Raw genomic sequence first — 19,868 nt, forward strand, 5'->3', positions numbered from 1 at the left:
AAAAGCAGAATTTTATTCAACGATCATTTCGTGTATTTGAATGTCTTATCGCAATATTTACAAGCAATGATTTGATTAAAAAAGATAAAAGATTTCATACATTGATATAATCCAAGTCAAAATCATCATAATGTACACTAGCTATGCTTTGATTTGCGTGGTTCTACAAGATTATGGCAATTCGCACAAATTATTGCTTTCCACATCATCTGTAATGGCAAACTTGAATCTGAGTGTCCACCCTGTGTTATAACATAAAGACATTATGTCTCGTATATCCAGGTGATCTATCAAAAGACAACAGACAGACATAGTTGGGACAGACAGAAAGACAGAAAGAAAAAATGAAACAAAGATAGATCGATAGACAGATCTAAAGTTAGATAGACAGATTGATGGATAGAAAGATATAAGATAGACGGTCAGAGATAGCAATAAACATAAGATATCCTTCAAGCGTATCGACATCAAGAATTTTGTTTAAGATAATCAGTACATGTGTTTTTGTCTGTCCTTAGTTCAGATTCTATGAATACATGTCCTTGGCGATTGATCGATCGTGTGTGATCGCTGTAAGAGCCATGTACGTCATTGGTATTGATGTCTTGACACTTGTTTCAGATTAGACTCTGTAGCTGCATGCTTTTAATGACGCAGTGCGACAAAGAGTGTGGCGATGCATGCGATTAGGAGGGACACAAACGTTGAGGGCGTCGTTCCGGTGGCGCCGCCGTCCAGGGGAGTCTCTGCAGTTGAAAATACGAAAAGAGACAGATGATTAGATTAGATAATGATTCAATAAGTAGGGAACTAATGAGCGATGACAAGTTTTATTGTTTGTCTTTCGTACTGTAATACACAATATTACCGTTTAAAAAAAAAACCGATATACACAGTTAACATTGTCTGTCGAAGCTGTTTAACATGACCAAAAGGAATATTATCTTAGACGTGTTTCCACTTTCCCAAACACAAATTAGTGTCACGGCCTGTCCCTCTAAACGTGGGGCGCTGTGGGATAGTGGATAAGACTCCCGACTCCCAATCGAAGGCCCCGGGTTCGATTACGGGTGCTTACATACTTGGACAAGATATCTTTACCCACCACGACGTCCCTCTCGACCCAGGTGTGTACATGGGTACCTGGCAACGTTAGGGTAATAATAATTGCAGTGCTTTCTGGTGGAGCAGTGGCAACACTGAAAAGGCTACCTTGGATATTAAAAGAAGACCTCATTATAAATCTAAATCAACATGAATGACGCATGTCCTTCTTTGGAGACTATACCCAGGGGACTGTTTGACGTATGGAAGATTGGGCAGTTCTTTTGAATTGCAGCAACCAGTTTAATGTGGCGCTTGAGATTCAGCTATTGATTGATTTCAATAATGATGGGGCGTTTCTCACTCCCCACTTGTCAAATACAGAAAATCAATGCAGTTCAACAATCGAATGCTGACAATAGATAATGACATTGAAGAATCAACCATCTTCTGACGTCATTGGACAGTTGAATAGAATAAGTAAATCTGCATTCTTGATCCTCGATGTCATATCGTCCTAGACATTCTTCTGACATTCTTCATCCATTTCTTTGTTTTGCTTTGCTAACTTGTTTTAGATTTCCAACAGAGGATTTCTCAATGAATATTAAAAGTACATATTGAGAGAAACAATGGGGCATACATGTATTTCTTTTCAAATAAGCTCAATTTATCTCTTTGAACAAAGTGTACTGTTTGAAGTCATATACGCATAAATCATTCTTGTTCATAAAAGAACTCACATGGTATGACAATCTGATGGAATAACATAACAGAAATAAGGTTTGAGTTTGATTATTTGCATTGAAGCATGTGAGAAAGCAAATTGCCTTCCTTAAGTCTTTTGAGATTACCGCCTAGAATGGCATTTTTTCATACTACATACTGCTACGCAATTGAGCTAATGATTAGAATGAGAATGAACGAGATATTGGAAGATATCATCGCCCCAAGCACATGACACAACCATCTTGTGATATTATTCTTTTCTCCAAAAAGTATACACAAATGAGGGTTGTGAAAAAGCTCTCGGTGTGTGTGCGTGCGTGTGTGCGTGTGTGTGTATGTGTGTTTGTGTGCTTGTGTGCGTTATGTGGGGGTGCGGTTGTGTGCTAGTTTTTTGAGAATGAACGATATATTGAAAGAAATCATCGTCCCAAGCAAATGACACCACCCTCTTGTAACATTATTCTTTTCTCCAAAATTTATACGCAAATGAGGGTTGTAAAAAAGCTCTCAGTGTGTGTGTATGTGTGTGTGCGCATGTGCGTGTGTGTTTCTCGCAAATGGCCTCGATTTCTTTTTTCTTTTGAGAAGCAATGAAATATGCCCCGTTTGTTTTGAGCAAACTGTCTATCATGTCCCCGTTTTCGGGCATTTTACGAGAATATATATGTGTCTAAAAAACAAAAAGCGGATTTCATTTCTTTAGTTAAAAGAGTTACAATGTAAGTTTGACATTATTTTGCACAATGTTTGTGTCACTGCTTTTTGTCCACGTAAGATTGACATTATTTTGTACAATGTTGTGCACAATGCAGTTTGTGTTTGCAAAATGTTTTGTTTTTGTTTCTGTGAAAGTGAATTTTGTGATATGAAATTGAACGAAAGTCGAATAAAGAATTTAAAAAAAAAAGTGGCGTTGTGTGCTAGTTGATTTTGACTTACTCTGCAGGAGAAGTTGGTGACGTGGAATCTCATAGATCCTGTAGAGTGTGATGGTTCCGCTGACTCGGCTGGTCACCATCACCAGTGGCTGCTGTCCAACGGTCTTTTCAGGAGGGATGTACCTGGGGGAAACGAAGCATGGTGGACAATATTAAGATGGACATTTTGATGACTTCGCTGGAGTCAACGTCGATTAAGTTCTTGCTTTCTTCGACTGATAGGAAAGTTTTGACATAAATTTGTTTATAATCACGTTGTTGCTGTTGTTTCTCGGGGGATGACATAACAGCAGGGAAAGATTAAATTTGTAATTGACTGATGTAGAATTCGCTGTCAGTTCCCTATTTCATGTTTTTCTTCAGTATTCATTTTGAAAAGAAAATGTCTGCATTGTTATGGGCTTGTAATGGCCACCGTGTAGCTGAATATGGGCTATCCAGCCATCTTCACAGATGGAAAATGAACAACAACAACAACAACAACAACAACAACAACAACAACCGTCATGAACGTAGGATGACATCGATTCACACTTATCTCGGCAATGTCTTTGTAATGTACACAGATAACTATGATTTAGCGAGATAACAGGTATAGTGGGATAATTATTGAATAAAGGTGACTACATTGGTTGTGGTAAAACAACATTCCTCATAGCGTGCTCCATCAGATACGTATGAACACACCCTTCTACTGATTTAATGCGTACTTCATGTAAGAAAAGAAGTGCATATATATTGTGTAAAACTCGAACCATTAGGTGGCGCGAGGCAAAAATGGCAAATAATTCTGCAGCCAACGCTCTTCGACCACGACTTACACGATGGAGTCGGGATCGAGGTCGCCGATGCCTCGCGCGTCGATCCTCTGCAATTTCTGGAGGTCGGACTGGTAGAGCTGGTTGTACGTCATGCGGCGTATCGCCCGAATCTCACCGTCGCGGTACACGGACTCGAAGTTGGGATCGGACGAGTTGCCCGAGAGCGGTACGGTGAAGAGACCGAGTGCGTTCGCCCCGTTGATACCTACGATGATGACTTTGTGTGAAGCATTGTACCGACCAACGGCGAGAGACTGACATTCGGGTCCCTAGAACACGCAACGAGGTGGTAAATTACGTCTTTTACTCACACAGTTTCTTGAAAGTAAGATGATATAGTTCAAAAAGACATGATATTTCAGCTCTGGTTACGTGTGCGTCTAGTCAGAGACCTGTCAGCATTTTCGCTTTAATGTGCAGTATAAATCCACATGAACAAAGACAGGGCTTGTCTACAGAATACATATCTTCTTCTTTCTTTTTTTTTCATAGAACCACCTCTCTTCTTTGTTCCCGTCTATAATTCGCTTGTTTGCTTGTTTGCAGAAAATAAAGCTAATTATATGTTACATTACATTCTTCTTATTGTTTGTACGTCGTCTTTATTTCATTATCTGTTTTTGCTATTTCAGTCGTAACATTTCAGTCGCAACAAAACAAAACTGATGTATAGGCCCTAAATGAAAACTAAGATTGCAAATCTCGTCATACCGTGAAGGGAGACCACGCGTCCCAACGGCGGTTGACAAGATCCACCTTCCGGACTGCCCCCTCTACTAGTTCCGGGTTACCGAAGGGCGGGTGGTTGTGGGCGTTGGGGTACAGTTCGGTGATGCCCTTGGAGATCTGGTCGCCGCTGTCCCACACCAGGTCCATGCTGTATGGGCCAACTCTGAAGAGGGAGATGCCCCGACCACCGTAGAAGAGAGGTCTGTCAATTTTTTCTGCGCCGGGCTCTGGCAATCCGTCTACCATGCTGATGCGAAGCTGGCCTGAAAAGATGAAAAGGAGAATAGGCCGTTTCTGTAATCATCTATTTCATTTTTCCCTACAGCCTAGGAATAACGAAGATTTTCTTTCACCTTCCTTAGGCAGATATTCCCTTGTTTGTTGCTAGATCATGCAAGCTTTGTGGTTATTGAAGGCGACTTTTGTGAACAAAGCATGCACAAAATCTGAATAGATTCCTACAAAATCAATATGTTGCTTGCTCCCATAAGATCGTCTTTTATTCATATTTACAGGTCAATGGGATGGACAAAAATACAATCTAAGAATTACTCGCCGGTCATGAATATAAGTTGCTTATTTGCAATCTTGGAAGAAACATTTGACATCTTCTACATTCCAGCCAAGCTGAAACAGGTATACAACATTTCAAACATTAAAGAAAGTCAATGACCTGGAAAGCATTTTGTTTCTTTGCTACGAAAAATTCTTGTCTCTTGTCTGCTCCTGTACAAATGAAGTTGTAGCATTGTAACATGTCGGAAAAATAAACCAGTGAGAATCGAACCTGCAATCTACTGCTTTCCGGGCAACGACAATACCACCAGGCTATCCCGACATGGTTGTCGGCAGTGACATAATGAATTTTGGAACAAGTACCTAGGGTCTGAAATGCCGTAATTTTTATCTAAATTGTCCAAAGCTAATTGAATAAAAGCAAGATGATGACGGGATGGTAGGTTCGAATCCCGCTGGTTCTTTTTCCAACATATTTGTTAAAAATAATATAGAGCAGCAGTATGTTGCGATCTCACAATTTACTTGGTTAAATCTTTCACAGCACATCTTCACCCCTCTGCTCCGATAATATCTTGCCTTCGGGCATTGTTGCTTGCATTTTGGTGTTAATTTTTCGTTGGGAAGGATATACTGTGCCAACTAGAACAAAATATAATTATAAGAATTCAAGCAAATTGATGTATCAAGGGTAAGAAAAGCATGATGACAGGAGATGGCAAAATAAAGTCATGATAAAGAGACTATAGTCACTATTATGAAGTAAGATAATAATTACCACAAAACAGTGAGAAGGAATGTTTATGAGACTCAGAAAAATTGCAGACGATTGGTACATACGACGCCCTATACTCACCCAGCTGGCGGGGGTTCAGCATTGCCTGACGCACCGGGGTAGGAACGTTCTGAGATAGGAGGTAGTCTGATGTAGAGAAAGACAAAGAAACGTATGCAGACAAAGTTTACGAAACTGCAAAAAATGTGAATACCACAAGTTTAATATGCCAAATTTCAACCATTCTCCAACTCTGAAGGATTATTCATACTAACCATTCTGTTATGCACGACGCGCTGGAAAAGAACAACAATGTGTATACACAAAAACTGAAATCAAATCTAACCCTTTGTATGCATCGAGTGCTGATTGGAAAAGGAAACTCCGTGGCATCGGACGCACTGTCCAAATTTTCCGACACGGAAAGGGTTAAATCAAACCAATAAAGAATAATGAACATTGAATGGATGATTTTTTATGTTGTCAGCGACCCTGTATCTTTTATTGACACCACTCACGAGCTTCTCATGTATTACGTCATCGATAGTACCCATACATTGAGGAGAAACATATCATCAGAATCTATTTATATCTCTATAATTGTGGATACTTGTTTTCACTTCCTAAATACTAAAAAGTTCATGCAGTTATACGTGAAGTGAGGATATATATAGAATCCAAAATAAGAATGGACATCGATCGACAAGATTTAAAGCTCACCCATCAAATTAAGAATCTGAAATTTTAACATCATACCAATCTCAAATTCTCAATCCCAAATCTCAAACCACGAACCTCAAATCTTGAATCACAAATCTGGAACCCTGAATCTCAAATTTGAAACATCATATTTCAAATGTTAATCCTCAAAGTCTCAACAATCAAATCTCAAATCTCAAATTCCACATATTTTGCACACTCACCCGCGGCTAGCTCCTGTGCTTCCTCGTATTCGAAGTACTCGGTTTCTATCTCGCAGCTCTCGCACATGTAATTGATTGGGGCGCCCTCATTGGCCGTAACCAGGAAAATCTCGCCGTTGGCGTCAAACAGTTCCACGGCGTCGGGCTGTAGGAGACTCTCGATCGGGTAACGTCGGTAGGTCAGCGCCCGCCGCTCGCCTGAAGTGGAGCGTTGACAAGGGTCAGTTTGATAAATTGTGAAGTTCCTTCGTATGGTTAGAGCTGAATATTTCTGACCCTCATTTAGCAAGATATTACAATAATGTGGAATGAAATATAGGCAGGTCACAAGCCGAAACGTGGCGTAATTCAATAATCATTCATGGTAAATACATTACAGTTTCTCAAGCATTCGGTACATGGTCGAAAACTGTACATAGTTGTATACGAAGGTATAGACATAATGTACCATAACACACTCCAAAAAATCATCGTGTAGTGTCTTGGCACTGTTGATCAGTCACAATAAACAGTAGTGCTCATTTTTAGAATGCTCGATTTTTTTTTCTCAATTTCTCGGGTTAGGAATATGGAAAAGAAGAGTTTACAGAAAATAAGACATCAGAAAAAGAAATGCTGAAGTAACAGCTACAAATCTATTTCCCGTGTCATTTCTCGTATCTCTTTACTTATGTCCGTTTTTATGAAACTGCTACCAATCCCTCCGTTAGCTCGATTTTACTTATTTTGTTACGGTCAACCTTAAGGGGGCCATCACACGAGCTCGATATCCACGAGTCACATGGTCCACGAGCTAGATAATGAAAAATGAGTCTTGCACCTACGAGTCATACTGCCCACGAGCTAGATAACAAGTTAAACAGGCCCATGCGATGAGTGTGCGACACTAAGCGAAAGGGACAATAAGCTTCATACTACGTACATTATGCCCCGTGATGTAACGTCGAGAGTCTTGAGTTTTTTCTGCCTATAGTGCCTACCTCGTGGACTATATATAGTCATGAACTGTATAACTCGTGGCCTGTATGACTCGTGGGCAGCATGACTCGTGGGCTGTGTGACTCGTGGGCGTCGAACTCGTGACTTATTGCGCCCACCTGTAGGTGGAGTGGATTAGCATGAATATAAGTGGATGGATTTCATTCCATACTGACTATGGACATTACCAGATTGAGCGTCGAGGGAGCTCGCGTCGATGTCGTAATTGGTCCAGTTCTTGACTCCGACCGGGTGAATGATCGCCGTCAGATTCTCGTAGTTGATCTCAGCGATGGCATTGTTTTCCTGGCATCGAAACGTTGCAGAATGAATTCCATTTAAAAACCTAGTGTGCTCATTATTTCATCACTTGATTTGTTTCATTTCAAAACATTAAGCAAAGTTATACATGTACTTAATTTCGATCACTTCTGTTTCTTTTTTACTACAATGTATAATTACTATAAGGTTCTCAATTGTTGTACATTCTTTTTGATACATAATGTTCTGTTTACCTTATTCTCTGTTGTCAAAAGAAGCGTAACTTATATGTTTTGTCGAAAAATGAAATAAACTTTGAATTGAATTAAATTTACTTTGTCAAAAGACCGAAATTCTGCATCCAAGGGGTAATACAAGCTTCTTATGGGTTAAAACTAATAATTCCTTACATCACTTTAGGCCTTCCTTGCAGCATTCAACTCATCCACCGCTTTTGATAGTTGTATGATAAAAAAGTCACTATTTGGATACACAGCATGACATGTCAAACTGTTTCTTTTCCTCTCTCAAAGAATACTTGCCAAAGAGTCGATATTGCTGAACATTGCCCGAATGTCTTTTTTCACATCTCATATGATATGTTTCAATTCACTTCAATCATAGTTTATTTCCAATCAACGAAAATCAAAACATAGTACAAAGTATACATGTCATGAAATGATATTGTTCAAACATTTGCAAAAGATTCATGTAGTATACGAGATAAATTATATAACAACATATGTATATATTAGGAGGAACAATGCATATATACTTCGTGGGCGTGCGGAAAATAAATTCAATTATGGAAAATAGTGATCCACTAAAAAGCAAAGCTTGTGGGACGTGGATCGCTAGATAAATAATGAGTAAACAATATATCATTCAAGGTTTTTTTATAGCTCGGTGATGGTTAAACATCACCGAGTATTACATTATATTACCAAAAATTCCACAAAATCCATTACTATAGCCCTTGGTTCATGTAAATGGAAAATAGTGCTTGGAATATTAGATATTGACATGTCGGTTATATTCTTTCGAAAGCTTTTCATCTACCTAAGAACCTATTTCTGTGATGATAAATCATGTGTAATAAAGCAGAACAGTGTAATTATGTCGATAGACGGGTCTATTCATTCTTACCTGTAGGGTGACGTAAGCAATAGGCAGGTAGGGGTCAATGGTCACGTACTCTGGTTCCACGTTCATCGAGAAAGTGTGTTCACCCCCGTCCATCTGACCTTTGTATGGATGACGGATGAGTCTGCTCTCCAAATCGGCCGCGCTAGGAAAGGATCATAACGGATATTACTAAAACAAGAATTTTGGCTGACATAACCACATGCGCATTGTGACGTCAAGAGTAAACGACTTTTTGAGTGTTTGACAGGAGCGTTCGTCTGCTTTCTGTCGGTCACAGTATACAAATGATGCTCGGGTCTGAGTGCGTTAGTGGGAATTGTGTGCATAAGGTAACTAACGACTAAGGCAGGGCTCGACACTAACGGTGGCCCGGTGGCCCGGGGCCACCAAAAATGAAAGTCGGGCCACCAAATTTCAAAAAAGGGCAAATTTGGTGGCCCGCCTCGGGCCACCAAATATTTTTGAAAAGTACTTGCATGTCAATAAATTTGTAACTTTTTAGCAGTCAAATTTGTTATAAGCATGGATGAAAAGGACTGAATGAGTGCCTGAGAGTAAGTGTTGCGAGTTTGTTGAGGTTTATTTATGAGTAGATATGTCCAAATTCCAAGTCTTACTATGATAAAACTTAAATATCTGACTCATTAAAAAAACAGAACTTTTAATGTTTTTTATTGGATTTTTCTTTCGGGCCACCAAATTTTTCTCTGGGGCCACCACAAATATGAAATTGAGGATTTTGGTGGCCCCATCGTGCCACCAAACAAAAAAGTTAGTGTGGAGCCCTGACTAAGGAATTGTTAAATCCACGAGGCGTAGATTTTATCATAGTCATTTGCCTGTAACAGGTTGATTGCTATCAGTCTAATAGCGTTTCCGTGTCTTCCGATATTAAATGGGAGCAAAAGGTGTTTTCCGTTACACTATGCATACATCATCTATTATGATTGTCGGTAGAGCAATTTTTTCTGATCATTATTCTTTAAAACATCTAATAACAAGGGTTTAGTAACAAGGATTGATACCACGGACCTCAGTTTTACAACCATGGGTATGCCTAATGAACCGTACCTTCTCAAATTCGAATAAATGGAGTAATAATAGTTGCATAATAGACATTTCCTTTCACGTACTGAAGAAGGCAATTCTCAATTACATTTTATCAACAACTTCGTACTTCAACCCTCCCTACGAAAATAAAACAAAAGACGCATATCATAGCGATTTTTCTATTGACTAAAAATCAAATGATATGCTTGAGTATAATGATGATGATACCACTCAGCGGTAAATAGAAACGCGTAACACTGGATACTTCCATTACGTTCTCCACCAGAAAAAAATGTATTTCATGTAACACTTGTAAAGACGGTGTTGAATAACGGAATAACTTCATAATGTTTAGTGCGATAGTTTGACAAATAATGACTTCTGTTGTTGAGAACGTACAATGTGTTCAACACCCATGATTCGACAGGATAAAGTGTTAAGGTTGTCGATGTTTTACATCGGCTCGACAAGGCACGGCCATAGCATGTCACGACCCTTCATAAGGAATATTCTTCCAGTTTCCTTCTCTGTCATTGGTCAATTTGAATGTAATTCGGTTGTTTTTGTTGTTCTGCTTGTTTGTTAAATGTTTGGTGGGGTTGGGGATTGTTGGTCCTTGCTGGAGGAACATATGAGGGCGTCCTTTCACTCACAACTGTGGATTGTTGAACAGCGTGAAGTCAATGGTTCGGACGTCGGACCCGTACATCAACAACGGCGACTGGCACTGCGAGATCGATGGATTCACCCAGGTGTGGTTGACGCGGACGACACTGATCGTGCCCTCGGGGTTGACGAAAGTCTCGGTTTCGGGGTTCTCGGCAGCGGGACCTTCGTTGGCGACGACGATGGTGTCACAGGCGGGATTAAACCGAAGACTCTTCGGGTTGCTGCCCACTAATCAGTGGAGAGAGAAAAGTTTATCCCGTACTTAGTCTGATAACGTAAGACAGCATCCTGACAAGAATGATGTTGGCCACTATAAAGTTGAAAGGTTAAACGGGAACGAATAGTGTTCATCATCTTTTGTGTTACGAACGATAGCAGTGTCTTCCGTACAACTGGTAATTATACGAGTATGAAGATCACCCCATTATCAACAAGTGATCAAGGAGATACATGTAAAAGAAAACAACCAAATCAATGACATTGTCATTTATCTTTTTTAAGAAATGAACTTTATGCTGGACAAAATTCACTGGCATTTGCTGATATCTTAAATGGATGAAACATACAATCAGGATATCAATTAATGAAGAGCAAACTCTCTTGGGGAAACTTGACGTAAGTATCTCTCGTTTATCTCGACTAAACTGTAGAATGGTACTGAACTTTTGTGTCTTTACAGGAGCATAGCAGTAAGGATTCAAGTTGGACCAACATAGCGTTGTATAGTTGCTGATTATCTGTCAGATAATAAATCATCCTGCGATCATGCTAGCATGAATTCTACACGCCAAGTCATAAAGAGAGCGTGTGACTTAAAATAAAAGCGTCAGTGGACTAATGGAGCAATGAAGCAATGGAGCACATACCCGTGAGATTGCACAACGAGTCGAACACTGGAGTCTTTGTGTAGATGTGTATCATGCCCGGATTCGTCACATGGACTCGATCTCGGCTGGTGAACGCCACGAGATTCCCGCACTCGGCGATGTCGAGAACGGGAGCCGTCAGGCGGTATGAGCTCTCAATCTTCGGCGAAAAAACGTCGGTGAAGTTGACGATGTGCAAATAGCGCCGGCCTGTTAGCCAGAGAGAAAAAGAGATAGGATAGATTCCTAGATAGATGACCTAAAGAAATACATTTATATTTGTACATGTCTTTATTCATATGTTTATATATTTATATATTCGTATATTAACACATTTATATATTCATATATTCTTTGATTCATTTATTACATTCAGACGAAGAGTAAGGGTGAGAGAACGATTGATGGGTATACCAGAGGTAGAGGACGAAGGCAAAGTATGACAGAGAATAAGGAAATTACTGATAGAGAGGACGGATGTATAGAGATAAGAACGAAGAAATCAAGGCAGTCAGATTAACAGAAAGAGAGAGAGAGATATAAATGGACAGAAAGAGAGAAGGGAAGAGAGAAAGATAAACAGAAAATGATTGAGGCAGATAGGAATAGAGAGGGGAGAAAAATAAAGAGAGAGAGAAATATAATTAGCATTTAAGGAAGGTTGTTCTGAGCAATGTATCAACTTGTAACTCGTTGGAATAAGACATTAAAATAGACATTTCCATTTCCATTTCCATCAGACATGTCAAGATTTAAAAGCTCACAATGTATTCTCCCTTGACTGCTAAGTAAAATCATATATGTTTATGCCATATTAACCATTCACACTTTACATTAGCTGAAGAAAATGTTAAGGAGGATTTTTTTTCCAATATTGTAAACGGCTTTTAAAAAAAAAAAAAAAAATCTGTATACCTGAGGTGAACTACGTCACATTGCTATTCAAACGTATGTACACGTCAGTCCCTTTTTGTTGAGTCTACATCACATACACTTGACGAACTCTATACGAACAGACGAATGATCAGTGCTACGTCTATTATGTTCACACTATCGCACGAGTTGCCTATCTCGTGTGTCAGTGTACAAACTAGCATCAAAATCAATTTGAACCGTACGTCCGTGTGCGTTCTTGATTAGTTCAGCAAGAAACTGCCAACTGCACGCCGAGATACCGCCACAGCATCCGGGCTGCTAACCGCGTATCTGTAACGCATTCAGAATGATGCTCTCGGGTGAGATATACGCTTCTACTGTCGTTCAGGGACGGTGGCGCTGTACATTTACTTATTTGCGCAGAAATAACATGATCAGGGGATGTTCACTTTACTCGACCTCACACATAGAGCTTAGATCTGAATGTGAACAGAAAATCAAAAGAAGACTGAATATGGTCAAATCTTCTCATAAAGGGTCTCGATTTAAACGCAGTCCACGATTTGACTTGTGAAACAACGATATGACCAATGACATCTCTTTCCTGTGATTGGTTAATAGTTTCTAATGAATCAGCGAATCAGCGAGAACGTTAAGAGGAGCGCGTGGTATACTTTTCTTTTCTGTTCTTTTCTTATTCTTTTTTTTTAAAGTAATCATCCACAAAATACATGTCTGTGTATAAGATTATAGCACTTGTTAAGATGCCTTTGACCTATTTTGACTTACAACAGTAATGTAGAATGAATGAATTCGTCTTTCGAACAAGTTTCATTTCGAAGAGTTTGTAGCCATTTGAAATATATCAAAAAAATCAGCCGGCCTTTCTGGCTTGAAATAATCAACTTTATCAAGACTATGCTGAAGATTCCTATTAAACTTTTCCCGTTTCATTTACGTGCTTTATAATTTACATCTTGACTATGCTCAACTTTATATATTTTCGACAACACGATGTGTAAGAAAGTTGCTTAGCTTTACTGCGTCATAGTCCCTAAATCGTGATGTTTTTGCTCTCCAAAGCCCATAGAGCCACAGTTTGCTCAAGAGCGATGTCCATGTTTAATAGCGAAATTATCAGATGATTTTTTTTTGTTACACTAGTCTCTGCCAAGAGTGACTCACTGCGGAGCGGATGGTGTAACCCCAAGAGAAAATAATTGGCGTAAGTTTCTTTAGGCGGTTCTGTGACATATATTCGTACGGTTGCACAACAGATAACTGTACTTTCGGCTATTGCAGTAATTTTTTTCTAGAGGGAATTTGAGAACAATGACAATGACTTTTACTCTCAGCAGGGTTCTACTATGAATATGGTTAGACCAATGAATATACATTAGAATGACTGAATGAATGAATAGAATGTAAATCTTGCAGGTGTAACCATGGCAACGGTTTCAAAGTCATAAAAAAGTCTGTATTTGTGATAGCAAGTAAACAGGCGGCATCGCCTACTCGGGAAGACTAAGAAGTAAGAGCTGTGAGAGATGAGAATACTTGATTCATCCAAATACAAATCGAATATCAATGCATGGGTCCACATTATCATACTGGAACTTGCACACAGTTGATTGAATCCTCACCAAGTTCCGACCAAATTCCTATCTGCATTTTATCGAAGACAGCATTTTACCTCGGTCAAAAAGAAATTCAAAAGGAGGAATAAAAAGTAATCAACAGAATTATAATAATTGTTTTGGATAGCATCTTACAACTTATAACGCAGTGGTCCCTGGAAACAAATCTGCACCCGATATGTTACATCTTTAGCATTTACATTCTATTTTCTAACCCCGTTTCTGTTCATGTAGAAGCAAAAAAGAGAGCGTAATAATAAGATCGGTTTCCTTCTCCGATAAGGCAAACAATTGCCACGAGATGCGAGACGGAACATGGAATCCACTCAGGTTCAGAGTTAAGCTCACTTTTGTTATCCTATCCTCTACGGAATTGATAGATAGCATAGGTTCGCTCCTGAAAGAAGGGGAAGGAAGGGAGGAGGAAGGGGTGTGGGAGAGTAGATGGGGATTGCGCAGGGGGTGGGGTGGGGGTATTACAAGAGAATATTATTGCCATCATGAAATGAATGATGCAGAAAAGAAAGTTTCTTCTAATAAGCCATGATAAGCGTAGAGAATTTTCTCACAGGAACTTCTACAGTCTAATTACTTATCATAGGCACTTACTCCCTTCTCATTCTCTTCCTCCCCCTCTCTCTTTCAATCTCTACCTCTATCTCTCTTTCTCCTCCTCTGTCTGTCTTTCTGTTTCTTTACCCCCGGGGCGTTACATTCGAGGGTCCCGCCATGCATATAATTATGCATACTTTGGAGACGGGTAGTTAAATGATTGTCCCGTAAAATCTTTTAAACTTTAAACCATCCTCAGACTCGTGGCGTCTCTTTATAAACAAAACAAAACAAAACAAAACAAGAGAGAGAGAGAGAGATGACAACTCCGGGTGTGAATCCAAGCTCGAAAAATATTTCAGAAAGAAAAATGGATAAACGAAGATAAGAAGACATTAAAATGATCAAAAGAACTGCACCAGCAACATGGTCAAGGAACAACAACAACAACAACAAACACGGTAAAAAAAAAAATCTTTTCATATTTTGACAAGGTGTTGACAAAATAGCAAAAGAAGGATTCCATCTCTAGCTGCCCCCTTGTTAATTCTGGTAAAAAGGAAGTGTTGTATTAATTTCGTAATATTTTCGTAGTCTCTTTTTTTTCCCCATGATCTCTCCCCCCCCCCCCTTCCCGGAACAGGAGGAAAAAGAAGTCGTATTTGCAATTTCAGTGTTATATCAGTTGAGAGTAAATTTAGGAACGTCGACCAGTATCTATGAATAGAACCACTCGCTGTTGTTGGGTACACGGCATACTTTCGAAAGTGACAATAAACGCGCTTATTACGTGCAATCACAATTTGATTGATGCATGACATCATGCGAGCATGTTGTGTGTATGTGTATAATCATGTGCATTTTCTTATCATTCACACGTTGAAAATTCATGAGGACATTCCCCCCCCCACACACACACACATACACACAAACACGTAAAGTTGTCAAACTCTCTGTATAGGATCCATTTTTTGCGTCCACGTACCATCGACACGGATATGGAACTCATTGCCTGTGAAACTGAGAATGGAGACCTTCATTTCCTCTGTTCAAGAAAGAACTCAGTACTTTTTTTTTTATTTCAGTAACTGTGTGCTTTCTTTCAATCGTAGCTCTTTTCTTGAATGAAGCGATGTGAGAGGAGGTCTCACCCTTCTGCGCCAGGAGTGCCACTGTTTGACAGACGTGCCGCATTAAAATAATCCAGTATTATTATTACCATTATCATTACTATTATTATCATTATTGTTATTATTATTATTATTGTTATTATTATTATCATTATTGTTATCATTATTATTATTATTATTATTATTATTATTATTATTATTATTATCACCATCATCATCATCATCATCATCATCATCATCATCATTAGTATTATCATTATCATTATCATCATTATTATATGACCGCGCTCGCCGAAACACCTCAAGAGTCAAGCGCCTCTTGGGAAAAGAACCTTAAAGCTATTAATATTCGTGCAATGAGTCACGATACTACATTGCTCAACAGTTGTGACAATGGAACCCTACCGCCGCGTACACAATTGAGAGATCATCGTGTTTCCAAAATAACATTTTCCCGTCCTCCGTATACAAACAGCTCAGTTAGGAAAAAAAAAAGAAAGAAACATTGCGTGCTCTGAAAGAGGTCCCGGTATTGAGTCTGGCATTAGTTTGTGCCCTATGGCAAGGCACTTAATTGCTGTTACTTAGTCCTTGGAAGGGAACTTTTCAATTCACCTTAAGTTTCATTTCCATTAAATAAATAGGGGAAATTATATACAATGCATTAGCAGAACACATTTGTAGTAATTTCAAAAACGTAAATTAACAAACATGTGATCATGAGCAACAACATAATTGCTTTTTTAAGGTATCTATATATTTATAGTACAAATTGAATAAGGATGGGAATGGAAATGGAGGGTCCCTTGTAGCCGTCGATCCCGTAGTGGTTTGGTCGCAAACATTTACACCTCGGTAGCAGCCACTCATGATAAAAATGATAATTCAGGTTTAAAATTTGATTCAAAAGGGTCGCATTCATCATTCACATCCCTATCTCTCTTTAGCTCTCCCCGCCCACTCTCACTAATCCACCCTCCCGCCAAAAAGCAAAAGCATAAATCTCTCCCTCAGCATTGACAAGAAAAAGTAAATACACATGATTATGTATAATTTAGACTGGGAACTTTGGAACTCTGCTAATTAACTTCTGGGCCACTCGGAAAATTACTTAATTATTAAGGAGACTCGATGGTTCGATCTGCGACCGCAGTGCAAGTTGTGAAAGAGGTTACGAATCCTTTATTTTCCGTTCTGCATGCCTCCATCGTCTTTAAAAGTGTTCAGGAAATGGGTAATCTTGTTTTACCCCTCTACGGGAAGGAAAGCACTTTTTGCACCTGTGTCAGCTCCAAATTTTATTGATTGCCCTGTATGGAACGTATAGGATCGACCGAGAACGTGCCTCTTGGTTTACACTTTTATCAACAGCATGAGTTTTGAAATTACAGGTGTACGAAACACAGGATCCATGCCATTTAGGTTGTGTCTTGGTTGTATAATTGCTATACCTTCACCTGTTTTGGAACATGCAGAAGAGGATTAAGATAGAGCGAGAAAATTGACACGTAAGGTACGAGTAGGTGTTGTTGATGACGCTTTATTGTGTCACCCTACATACATTTTTAAAAATAATGTTTTGAGCGTAACAGATTTTGTGAACATAATTCAACGGGCTAAAGGGGCACGCAAGGTGTATGTATTGCATGAAATCTAATATTGTTGGACTTGTTGAAATGTATTGGCTAAACAAAGTTTTCTATCTGCATAGAGTTTTAGTTGCCATAGCGAGGGTGTGTGTAATTCTTCTTTGTGTGTGTGTGTGTGTGTGTGTGTGTGGTTTTTGTTTTTTGTTTTTTGTTTTTACGGAGATTATCTCTTTTTTTTTCTTTTTTTTTTTTGGGGGGGGGGGGAGTCGATCGACCTTTCTTTTAGGATACGAAAGATTGTTAGAGAATTAAAAAGATACCCCAACTACTTTTTAACGGATTGTTTCTTCTAATGTATTCTTTCGTCAACTTTTTTTTTAATTTTATAGCTGGCTTAAACCTGTACCTTCTGTCTACTTTCTTACCCCAAAAAACTCAGTCTGAATGTCCAGTCAAAACATAAAACCGTTTAGCACTGCCTTAGCGACAAGGTAACAATTATTTGGAGAAGCGCAGTTTTGTCTTCACTTTGAGAAGGACGATTGTACCGAAATGGTGAAAGCCAATTGTTTTCCTAAAGAGCGACTGTTCGTGGATGATTCATGCTCTAAATGTGCCTCCCTTTTTTGTGTGTGACAGACAATAGGTTGATTGATGCGGTTAGAGTATTGGTTAATAAAGAAAGGAAACGGGACGTCCGTTTGCTGTTAAAGACAGCCAATTTCCACCTCCTCAAGAATAAGACGATATTCAATGAAACGGAAGTGACAAAGTAATTGATATGGCGGGGTAGGCATGGTAGGAACGTAGAACAATGTAGAAGGCAATAGTGTCCCATTAGATAATCTTGAACCTCTATGACTTGAGTTTATCCAGGGATTTTTTTTTTCAAATGGCGCATGCTACCCAAAGTCTGCTTTGTATTTTCTCGAAAGCACAAAACATATACGTGTGCCTTAATGTAGATATAATGCTCTTAGTTTGGAGGGGAGTCTTTTTTAACACCGTTGTATTGATCAGATATGATTAAGTTTATCACCATCTCCTCTGAATAAGAGCCGTGATTGGAAAGGGTCTAGTAGTTTATTGAAATGCTACTGCTCGTTTCTTCTCAAATTATGTTTTATAATGTTATTCCTCATTCTGTCCTCTGCTCTCTATTTTACTCTGAAATTTAAGCTGTGAAGGCCCCTTGTGAAATATCACTCTAACGCATTATATGATTATATTCATGATCAGCTTTGCTAGGGCCAATGCGATAGATGCAAATTGCTGTTACCAATCAAAAAGCTAATCGCAATGAAATATATTTTCTGATTAATGATTACCTTAAATGGGAGACATTGTGACGTAAATATACTGGTTGAAACCTTTTATTTTTGTTCGTTTAAAATGATTCACAATGCTGCGAGGGTTTTAATATCTAACTCGGATTCATGATAATTCCTTTTTTTAATTATATTCCGTGCAATCTACTAAAGAAAAAAAACTTTGCTGAAACAGCATGAATTATCAGAAATTCAGAAAAGTTGGTCAAGGTCTTCCATGTTGCTTGGCCCATGATTAAAAAAAAAAAATAGCTTGAGCGGATACAGTGACGACTCACCCGCGGTGTAGGCCACCATGGTATCCGCGTCGTAGGCGCTTTTCTCCGCCGCGCCCTGATTCAAACCATAGAGGTTCCTGGTCCTTCCCTGTGCGGGCACGATGTCGTAGGGAATGTGGATCGTCGAAATCGGCTTCATCGACAGCACGGCTAGCGAGATGTCGACGAAGACGGCGAGCAGGCAACCGATGAGGAAGGATTTCCCAGCCATGTTTTGGAGGTCTTAATTTCCTTCCGTTCAATACAGCTTGCCAGATAACGATCCCCGAAGCGAGCCGGTTTGAAACAAGGCCTTTAAACCCAACTAAAGAGGGGCGAGTCCGTAAGAGAGGGAATGTAGAACTCTGCTAGCCAGCTCAGACGACAGGCTCAGAAAGAGACTGTCCTTGTCCCGCTATTTCCTTCATTCAGAAAACGCAGTTCGCGCTCCGTTCCCCTACGTCCTCGTTCCACGCACGCCTAGTTTTTCTTTTTCTTGTTTTTATCTTCTCTCATTTTCTTTTTAATGGTCTTAGAGCCAGTGGCGATCTTTGCCAAGCGGAAACAGCCTGTGAGTTGGCAACACTACCGGGACTTGGAGCGCGCTGAGTGACGGAGTGCTATTGGCTGAACCGTGAATTATACCCATCGTTTTAAATGTGATCCATAAGAGTCTCGACTGCAACACTATTACTAAGGATAACGCAGTGACGTCTTTAGATGACAAATAATCCAATATCTACTATGGAAAAGGAGGGAAAGACAGAACAGAGGAAGTGAAAAATAACCCCACTACTGTCGACTAAACGAGACAAAGAATCATATTTAGACTTGAACTGCCACACTATTATCATGATCAGTTCACAAATTACACTTATTTGAGAGCTTCCATGCAAAGTGACTAAATCAAAATTTTCCTAAACTCTTGATGACTTCGATCTGAGTCTGCCATCCGTCTTCAGGATACAAACGCTGAAGAAAAAATATGTTTTTTTTTTTGTTACTTTAACGAGCAATAGTAATTTCCGTAATCTTTCACCCGGGCTCGATGTCT

At 39.3% G+C, this 19,868-nt stretch overlaps 1 protein-coding gene across 1 annotated transcript; it reads right to left on the minus strand.

The window, feature by feature from the left end:
- Positions 1-645: 645 nt before the first annotated feature.
- Positions 646-19,081, minus strand: LOC139742306 (mesenchyme-specific cell surface glycoprotein-like). Its single transcript, XM_071652885.1, has 11 exons — positions 18,836-19,081; positions 11,446-11,655; positions 10,564-10,807; positions 8,861-9,002; positions 7,642-7,759; positions 6,476-6,673; positions 5,634-5,699; positions 4,244-4,524; positions 3,533-3,801; positions 2,713-2,834; positions 646-746 (listed from the first exon to the last, which is right to left on the minus strand). The coding sequence occupies exons 1-11, from the start codon at positions 19,044-19,046 to the stop codon at positions 646-648; spliced, it is 1,962 nt and encodes a 653-aa protein (XP_071508986.1). The 5' UTR covers positions 19,047-19,081.
- Between the last annotated feature and the right edge of the window lie 787 nt (positions 19,082-19,868).

The sequence above is a fragment of the Diadema antillarum genome, unplaced genomic scaffold, assembly GCF_040938485.1.
Source record: "Diadema antillarum isolate AM-2024a unplaced genomic scaffold, OU_Dant_1.0 seq00000995_RagTag, whole genome shotgun sequence".
Lineage (NCBI taxonomy): Eukaryota > Metazoa > Echinodermata > Echinoidea > Diadematoida > Diadematidae > Diadema > Diadema antillarum.

Bases quoted from the DNA above. Each gene is read 5' to 3' on its own strand.
- LOC139742306 (XM_071652885.1), bottom strand. From the start codon at position 19,046: ATGGCTGGGAAATCCTTCCTCATCGGTTGCCTGCTCGCCGTCTTCGTC. The intron at 6,674-7,641 runs GTAATGTCCATA...GCTCCACTTCAG, and splicing joins CTCCCTCGACGCTCAATCTG to GCGAGCGGCGGGCGCTGACC. The intron at 4,525-5,633 runs GTGAGTATAGGG...TCATCTTTTCAG, and splicing joins GCTGAACCCCCGCCAGCTGG to GCCAGCTTCGCATCAGCATG.